The sequence below is a fragment of the Poromitra crassiceps genome, assembly GCF_964638095.1.
Source record: "Poromitra crassiceps genome assembly, chromosome: 7".
Taxonomy (NCBI): Eukaryota; Metazoa; Chordata; class Actinopteri; order Beryciformes; family Melamphaidae; genus Poromitra; species Poromitra crassiceps.
In genome coordinates this window covers 32,036,756-32,046,755 of record NC_139628.1, presented here as the reverse complement: position 1 = coordinate 32,046,755, position 10,000 = coordinate 32,036,756, and the positions used below count along the sequence as shown (strand labels likewise).

The window sequence follows — 10,000 nt, the reverse complement described above, 5'->3', positions numbered from 1 at the left end:
TAATAGTTCATGTTTATTAACTCTAACCCTAACCATTAACTAACCCAAGCATTAGCTAACCCTAAACTATTAAATAATTTATATATTAAAATATAAATGACCGTTCTTGGTTTTAAATACACTTAAAAGCAGACGATTATGACCCCTTGACACAAGTGATATCCTGACATGTTGGGTGTTTAAGTTTCTGCAAAGATAAATGAATCAAAACACAAGAGATTTCAAATGTATGAAAAGTAAAAAAAATTGCCTAGGCCTGCTTTTTTTTAGGCTTTATAGCCCTGTTCAGATCTAGTTTGTGTTTATCAGCAGCTTGAGGAAAAACATCAACAACGTTTCTGTGAATGTGTGACCGACAGGAGGAAGAGTTCATGGACTGGTGGAGTAAGTTCTACGCCTCGACCGGAGAGAGGAACAAGTGCAGCACCTACCTGGAGAAAGGCTTCGACACACTGCAGGTACCACGGAGTGAGTGAGTGAGTGAGTGAGTGAGTGTGTGTGTGTGTGTGTGTGTGTGTGTGTGTGTGTGTGTGTGTGTGTGTGTGTGATAGTGAGTGAGTGAGTGAGTGAGCGAGCGAGCGTGCGTGCGTGCGTGCATGTGTCTGTGTGTTTGTGTGTGTGTACATTCAGGCATAATGTGTTTTGGTGAGGAAAAAGTGAGAGGTAAGAGGAAAGAAAGAAAGAAAGAAAGAAAGAAAGAAAGAAAGAAAGAAAGAAAGAAAGAAAGAAAGAAAGAAAGAATTACAATAAAACCGAGAAAACAAAATCAACCCATTTCTGTCTTTTTTTGTTTTGTTGTTCTCATTGCACAAAAACTCCACCATTCAAATTGCAGATTGGTCCTTTCACCAGTATCCCCCCATCCTCCTCCATCCCTCCATCCTCCTCCTCTCTTCTCTTGCCCGGTCTGTCCGTCGGGCCAACATCCAGACATTCCGCTGCTTTTCCCAGCGAGCGCGGTGACTCATCCGCGGTGAATTTGAACGCCACAGGGGGATAGATAGAGGGAAAGGCCGCGATCCAACGCCACGCAATGACCTCGCCCTCCACGCCCCTCCGACCCACCCACCCTCGGCCAACCCTTAACCCCGCTTCCCATCGTTCTCCCGTTTTGTCTGATGCTCAGACAACTGAGCGATCACGTCAGCTTTCGCCAATGTCTGTCTTTTGCTTTGTCTTTCCTTTTTTTACTACCACAGTTCATTCACCTTCACCCTTCAAAGTAAATGTTTAAGCTCTTCACGGTGATGCCATAAACCAGTGATTCCCAACCTTTTTCACATCAAGAACCCCTCAGTAGTCCACATTAGAGATGTTGATGAGATTTTGAGCATATCTTAATTCTCAGATATTATGATTGTGTCCAGAACTCCATGACGATCGGTATTGCAGCTAGAGAGAGATAACAGTGAAAAACGATGGTTAAAACAGCCGTTATTCTATGTACTGTACATTCTCTAATTGTCTTAACTTCTGGTAAACGAAATAATGTTGAACGAGTTGAGCAATTAATGAATTTGCTGGGGACCCTGTGGAACCCCTCTCAAGGACCAATGTGACTTGTGGTTTGGATAAAAGCTGTAAAGGTTAAATATATTGATGCTTTACGGAAACATAGTGGGAATAATAAATATCAGAGGAGGTTCCTGAATAGTGGAGAGTGAAACAAAGTGAAGTGGGAAGGCAACGTTGTTGTTTTTTGTCTTTGTTTGAAGGGCCTCCCAACCCCAAAATCAATGGCAATGAGCTGTGATAAGGAAGCACTTTGGCTTCTAATGTGAGCCTTTGTTCTGAATGTGTTCCCACAATCCCACGCATCAACCCTAACCCCCCTCACCCCCCCCCCCCCCCAATCCCGGTTCTGCTGACCCAAACCCCCGACCTTTCCTCCCTCCGGGGGAAAGTGGCGTCTCGTCTCGCACGTCAGTCTTCTCGCTTGATGCCCAAACAAATGACTCATCATGTCACAATTTGATTTTGGGTCGTTCGGAGCCTTTTCACATCAGCGTCGGGCCGTCCACTTCATTCCATTTCCTTTTCTGTCCTTTCTTCCTCTCCCTTAAGAAAGCTGTTGGTGAGATTTCCCTGCAAGTCATTTCATGCTTATTATGATGCATCACATAATAAGAAGGGGCTGGATGGAAACCGCAAATCTAGATTTTTGGATTTCCTCAGTATCACAGAAACACTTTTGCTTTTTCGTTTGACGCAGAAAGGTTTTCGTTCTGCTCTTTGTACGCTCTTCCCACGGCATCAAATTCCGTGCCGTTTCGTTATGGCCCTTGGCGTCACTTTTGAACATGCTGGGTACAGTTTCTCGTCAGTTTTCGACACCACTGGACGCCACCTTCACCAGAGCGTAACGCTTATGTTTAGGCACCTAAAACAACTTGGTTCAGGTTAGGATTATGGCTTAGGGTTAGGATTAAATTTCCCCAGTCTCCGGCGTGAAAGGCAAGTGTTTAGTGTTTAGTGGTCCACCCGACCACTGCACCCTTACTGGGCAATAGGGATGGGGACCGAGGACCGTACTAAATTGGTACCGGTCCCTGATTGGTCAGTACGGAGTATCAATAAGCTCGTGGACTCGTGGTGCTGCTATCGGTATTGATATATATTTTTTACCGTCCCTTAATGATGAGGAAAGCTGCCGGCATCAGGCAATTACGTTTGATGTTGCGTGTTGACACACCTGTCCCATGCTACGCCAGGGAAGAACAGACGTTAAAATGAACATAACATACTTTAAAATATCAGTAGCATATTTGGAAGAAAACATGATACGAGGCTGAATACCGCGCTGTTGAATCACACAACAGAGTCTGGAAGAGGAAGTGACCACCGGACTATTGAACAGAGAGAGAGGTGTCTCAGACATCTCACACCTTGCAGACGTCCCACACCTTGTACGTCAGTATCAGACGTCTCACACCTTGCATACGTCTCACACCTTGTACGTTAGTCTCAGACGTGTCACACCTTGCATACGTCTCACACCTTGTACGTCAGTATCAGACGTCTCACACCTTGTACGTCAGTATCAGACGTCTCACACCTTGTACATCAGTATCAGACGTCTCACACCTTGTACGTCAGTATCAGACGTCTCACACCTTGTACATCAGTGTCAGACGTGTCACACCTTGCATACGTCTCACACCTTGTACGTCAGTGTCAGACGTGTCACACCTTGCATACGTCTCACACCTTGTACGTCAGTATCAGACGTCTCACACCTTGTACGTCAGTGTCAGACGTGTCACACCTTGCATACGTCTCACACCTTGTACGTCAGTGTCAGACGTGTCACACCTTGCATACGTCTCACACCTTGTACGTCAGTGTCAGACGTGTCACACCTTGCATACGTCCCACACCTTGTACGTCAGTGTCAGACGTGTCACACCTTGCATACGTCTCACACCTTGTACGTCTGTAGCTGTGTTTCCATTACAGTTTTTCGCAAAAGAATTGCGATATTTCTACAACTTCGACAATGTACAATTGCGACTTGTAGGCGTTTCCATTGAAGTTGCGTTTGAGTGATTCCCCGTTGCAGCAGCTGCCACAGTGATTACGCACGGGGATCTGCCCCATATCCCGTCCCCTGCATGCTCAAATCCAACCAATGGTCAATGCAAATCCCAACATGAAGTTACAATGCATATAAACGAGCCTGATTATCAATTCAAAAGAAAATGAGTCGCAAAATGTTGCTGGCTGCGTGAATGCAGTCAGCGCGACAGGCAGAGGAAAAAAGGTAGCCTAATAGCCTACAACTGGTCCGATTTAGAGATGGAGGGGGGAAAAGGCTGATTTGGTTCTATAATTGCACCTGAAACGTGTGCAATGTATTAGCCTACTCACAGTCACTGTATTCACTTCAGACAGCACCACCGCACCAGTGTGTGCTTTTCATCCTCTCATCTCGCCGCTGTGCCAAATGCGCGCACACAGGCAGCCTGCTGTCACCATGGACCGATTTCTGCCATTAAACATTATCTAATTTGCCCGGCTACCTTTTGCATAACACTCGTCTTTCTGCTAGGTAGCGTTGCTTCAAAGTTTTCCACTTGCTGCGGAGGTTTTGACACGGCTATCGAACCTTACTTACCAAACTTATTTTCCGCTCCTTTTCCAAGGGATAATATGGGTCACATGACGTGCAAATGCGAAAAATGTGTTTCCATTACACTTTTGCGATAAACTTCTATATCGACACGTCTGAAAAACCACCTCATGAGAGCGAAAAAACTTTTTGCGATATTTGGGAGGTTTTTCGAAATTCACGTGTTTCCATTACCCAATTTCTATTGCGATATTTAGATTTTGCGCATTTCTGAGTGTAATGGAAACACAACTTGTGTCAGACGTGTCACACCTTGTAGACGTCTCACACCTTGTACGTCAGTATCAGACGTCTCACACCTTGTACGTCAGTATCAGACGTCTCACACCTTGTACGTCAGTATCAGACGTCTCACACCTTGTACATCAGTGTCAGACGTGTCACACCTTGCATACGTCTCACACCTTGTACGTCAGTGTCAGACGTGTCACACCTTGCATACGTCTCACACCTTGTACGTCAGTGTCAGACATGTCACACCTTGCATACGTCCCACACCTTGTACGTCAGTGTCAGACGTGTCACACCTTGTAGACGTCTCACACCTTGTACGTCAGTGTCAGACATGTCACACCTTGCATACGTCCCACACCTTGTACGTCAGTGTCAGACGTGTCACACCTTGCATACGTCCCACACCTTGTACGTCAGTATCAGACGTCCCACACCTTGTATGTCAGTGTCAGACATGTCACACCTTGTAGACGTCTCACACCTTGTACGTCAGTGTCAGACGTGTCACACCTTGCATACGTCTCACACCTTGTACGTCAGTGTCAGACGTGTCACACCTTGCATACGTCTCACACCTTGTACGTCAGTGTCAGACGTGTCACACCTTGCATACGTCTCACACCTTGTACGTCAGTGTCAGACGTGTCACACCTTGCATACGTCTCACACCTTGTACGTCAGTGTCAGACGTCCCACACCTTGTACGTCAGTGTCAGACGTCCCACACCTTGTACGTCAGTATCAGACGTCTCACACCTTGTACGTCAGTATCAGACGTCCCACACCTTGTACGTCAGTGTCAGACGTCCCACACCTTGTACGTCAGTGTCAGACGTGTCACACCTTGCATACGTCTCACACCTTGTACGTCAGTATCAGATGTCTCACACCTTGTAGACGTCTCACACCTTGTACGTCAGTATCAGATGTCTCACACCTTGTAGACGTCTCACACCTTGTACGTCAGTGTCAGACGTGTCACACCTTGTAGACGTCTCACACCTTGTACGTCAGTATCAGACGTCCCACACCTTGTACGTCAGTATCAGACGTCCCACACCTTGTACGTCAGTATCAGACGTCTCACACCTTGTACAGTACGTCACTATCAGACGCCGAGAGCCGTGACAAAGCCATGGAACTTGACGTCCTGGGAATGAGGACGGCCTGTCTTGGCATCACAGTCAGATGATTGGTTCGATCTCACTGAAAAACAGTTGGAAATTCGCTTTGGACTTCCTGAAATGCTGTCTGTCCACCGAGACATGTCTGAAACACTGTCTCCATCTTGCTTGTGTGACCATTAGTTGGTGTATTAAAAGCATGCCAAGTGCATGTCTTTGGATGCGGATGAAAGCGTGAAATGCGGCCAACATTAGCAGACACTAAAGAACAATAACAGTTTTCCCGGTAACTATCAGTTCTTCTTGTGGGAATAGGTTTTCCCAGACACTCCGGAAGCCTATTAATTCGCTTCACCCCAGCCGATGGAAACACATCTAAGTCACATTGGGCTTCTTATTTTTTTTTTGCGACATTTCAAAAGGTTGCTTAAAATGCACTTGACAGTTGGCCGGAAACCAGTGAAATGACCAATGAGCCGCCGGTTCCAGTCTCGCGCCGACGCCCCCTTTCTCCCTCCTCTCCTCACCTCCTCTGTTCCGTCCTTTCCTTTGACAAGCCGTTTGGTCAGATTCGCTACTGTCACGCTGAAGTGAGCCACTGTTTCCAACTTTGCCTCTAGCTCCCAGCCCTTCTCCGTTACCTTCCTCTCACCCCGCGCTCACTCCTCTCCTCCGCCTGTCACCTCCTCTCTCTATCGCCTCCTTCCTGCTCGCTGGCCCCCGCCCTCTCTCGCAAAGTGTTTGGTCGGGTTAGCTACTGTCAACTGAGGCGGTGTTTCCAGAGACGTTGCAGTTGCATCACAAATCTAGCAGTCAAGGCTGGCGCCACTGTGGAAGTCCACTGGAGACTTGGCTGTAAACGGCGAAATATACGACAAAGCAGGGTTAGAAACAGAGAGCTGGCCGATGCAGCTTGTACTGTAGTGGTGTGTCCATTCAGTAACGTTCTCAGTCAAAGTGAAGAGTCTGACTCTGCTGCGGTCTTTCAAAGCTGACGTTTGTAGCTGTTTTACTTGGGATTGTACACTGTGTATGTATTCCTAAGTTCTGTTTGCTGCTCGCTTGGCCAGGGCTCCCCTGTAAAATAGATGGGAATCTCAATGGGACTCACCTGGTTAACTAAAGGATAAATACATAAATAAATACATAAATACATACATACATACATACATACATACATGTACATACATACATACATAAATACATAAATAATTTAATACATTAATACATTAATACATTAATAAATTAATAAAAATAGTGCGATAAGGTGCATTTGTTTCCAAATGTAGTGGAACTGTGTCCTGAGTACGCATTTCCAGTCTTTTTGTGGGGATTTTCAAGTCAGCGAACAAACACCAGCTAGTGTTACGGAGATTCATGTATTAATCCAAGTGCGAGACGATTACGTTTGTCTTTCCAATTGAGGATACAGGAAATCCACAACCTTCTTTGAAGTGGCCAGTTCAAAACAGGGCAAGCCAAACTGGCCGTGTGGCTAGTTCATTTTAGAAGGGGCATTACGGCCACACTCCAGGGCACCCACCACGGCACTGGCCAATTTGGCCGTGGCAGATCATTCCTGCTCTGCTCTCTCTCTCCTCTCCTCTGAGGCACTATTCCACCCTTGGCTCACCCCTCTCCCTCCCTCTCCTCCCACCCCCTCACCCACGTCCTCACCTCCCTCTCTCCTCCACCGTCTCCACACTGCCTTCATTCCCCCTTTTCAATCCCCTTATTTCCCTCCTTCCTCCCTAGATAGTGGGCTTGGTGCTGTCACAGTCAAGTGAGTCGCTGTTTCCACCCTTGTAATGCCTTGGTTCACCTCCCTCCTTCCCCCCATCTCTCCCTTGGTAGTGGGCTTGGTACAGGAGGAACCTTCCCCCCGTCTCTCCCTTGGTAGTGGGCTTGGTACAGGAGGATTGGGACTGTAGTGAGCCAGTGTTTCCAGACTTATCTTTTGCTTGCATCACCCTCTCTCCTTCAACTGCTTTTGCTTTCTGCTCACTCCTCTGAACCTGCAAATGCACACCATGGAATAACCTTAACGATACACAATTTTCCACTAAGTCCAATTGATGGTGTGGACAATTATCCAGCGAGCTGAAGAACAAGCTTTTCTTTTCGTTGTGACTTGATTTAATTGTCGGCAAACTGCGGTGAATCTGCAGCGTCTCAGTCAGTGGGGGCGGGGAGAAGACGGGGGAACTTTTACATACAGTAAGAATCTGAACAGCTTTAAACATTCACTCACAGTATACATTCAGGGAGCGTGGCACACACACGCACGCACGCACGCACACACACACACACACACACACACACACACACACACACACACACACACCTCCATCGCTGCTTTGTCTAAAATCCTCCCTCCTCTCCCTTGGTGGTGGGGTTGGTGCTTCAAAACTGAAATGAACCGCTGTTTCCAAACCTCTCTTTTGAATACATCCTCCTCCCCATCAGTCCTCTCTCTCTCTCTCTCTCTCTCTCTCTCATCCCCACATATATTTCAGCCCGTTCACTCCCAGCTCATCTTACACTATATCCCCGCTTTGTCACGCGCCTTGTGCGTTGGAGGTAACGCGCCCCGGTACCTTGTGCATTTTATGGAACGCACCACGGGCGCACTGTTAAAAAGCACTTTGCACCTGTGAGTTCAGGCAAAGGTCATGTTGGGCTCGTCGCCAGCTGAAGGATGAAGGGACCCTCTCTCTCCCTGGCTTGGTGTCTCTGACCCTCTAACTCTAAGACCAACTACCCAATGCCTAACCCTAACCACCCCCCCATGCGTAACCCTAAAACCACCTACCCAATGCCTAACCCTAACCACCCCCCCATGCGTAACCCTAAGACCACCTACCCAATGCCTAATCCCGACCTATGGAGCGTCAGGGCGTAATTTGGCCGCTGCCTGACCCCACAGTGTCGGTTTAATGGTCCGCCCGTGGCGTGTTCCATAATAAGCACAACGGCACGATTGTGGGGTGCGTTACCTCCAACGCACAAGGTACCTTGGTGCGTTGCCTCCAACCCACAAGGTACCGGGGCGCATTACCTCCAACGCACAAGTTACCAGGGCACGTTACCTCCAATGCACAAGGTACCTGCCCGCCTTACATCCAACGCACAAGGTACCTGGGAATGTTACCTCCAACGCACAAGGTACCGGGGCGCGTTACCTCCAACGCACAAGGCACGTGACAAAGCAGGGATATAAGATGTATTCCGAGTGGTGAACATGTTGTATATTTGCGCTCAACCGTTATGGATGATCATCAACTTTATTTTACAGTAGCCAAGTTCAAAGCTATTTGAATTTAAACGTCTATTAGGCATGTAGGCTGCTAAATAATTGTATGAGGATGCCACTTTAGAAACAAAAGTATGTTGTTGTCAGCTTGTTAATTTTTCCCCATTGACAAAATGGAACACAGAGCATTCACTAGATGGCTTCTCCTCTTCCTTTCTCTCCTCAATACTTACCATCTTCATACTAGAAAGGCCAGTGGGCTGCCTGGTTAAATACAGTCCATGTTAAACACTTACCATCTTCATAGTAGAAAGGCCAGTGGGCTGCCTGGTTAAAGCCCCATTCAGCAGCTTTTCCAAGTTTTGCTATTGGAGAAACTGCGCCCTCTGGGTGCAATAGCATCGGTATCGATATCACCGTTCAAAGTAAAAAACACAGTGCCAGAAAGCTCTATGTACATGTTGTGACATCGGGTACTCACCACGTGATGAAATAATAACATAATGGTTAAATACTTACCATCTTCATACTAGAAAGGCCAGTGGGTTGCCTGGTTAAATACTTACCATCGTCATACTAGAAAGGCCAGTGGGCTGCCTGGTTAAATACTTACCATCTTCATACTAGAAAGGCCAGTGGGCTGCCTGGTTAAATACTTACCATCTTCATACTAGAAAGGCCAGTGGGTTGCCTGGTTAATTACTTACCATCTTCATACTAGAAAGGCCAGTGGGCTGCCTGGTTAAATACTTACCATCTTCATACTAGAAAGGCCAGTGGGCTGCCTGGTTAAATACTTACCATCTTCATACTAGAAAGGCCAGTGGGTTGCCTGGTTAAATACTTACCATCTTCATACTAGAAAGGCCAGTGGGTTGCCTGGTTAAATACTTACCATCTTCATACTAGAAAGGCCAGTGGGTTGCCTGGTTAAATACTTACCATCTTCATACTAGAAAGGCAAGTGGGTTGCCTGGTTAAATACTTACCATCTTCATACTAGAAAGGCCAGTGGGTTGCCTGGTTAAATACTTACCATCTTCATACTAGAAAGGCCAGTGGGTTGCCTGGTTAAATACTTACCATCTTCATACTAGAAAGGCCAGTGGGTTGCCTGGTTAAATACTTACCATCTTCATACTAGAAAGGCTAGTGGGCTGCCTGGTTAAATACTTACCATCTTCATACTAGAAAGGCTAGTGTGTTGCCTGGTTAAATACTTACCATCTTCATACTAGAAAGGCTAGTGGGCTGCCTCGT

The 10,000-nt window shown here is 46.9% G+C and overlaps 1 protein-coding gene across 1 annotated transcript in view; it reads left to right on the top strand.

Moving 5' to 3' along the window:
• Positions 1–10,000, top strand: part of dysf (dysferlin, limb girdle muscular dystrophy 2B (autosomal recessive)) — a gene marked incomplete at both ends in the record, with an annotated part of 159,277 nt that overhangs the window by 121,999 nt on the left and 27,278 nt on the right. Inside the window, 1 exon segment of the mRNA XM_083640065.1 lies at positions 360–458. Coding sequence (XP_083496191.1) covers positions 360–458 — 99 coding nt within the window.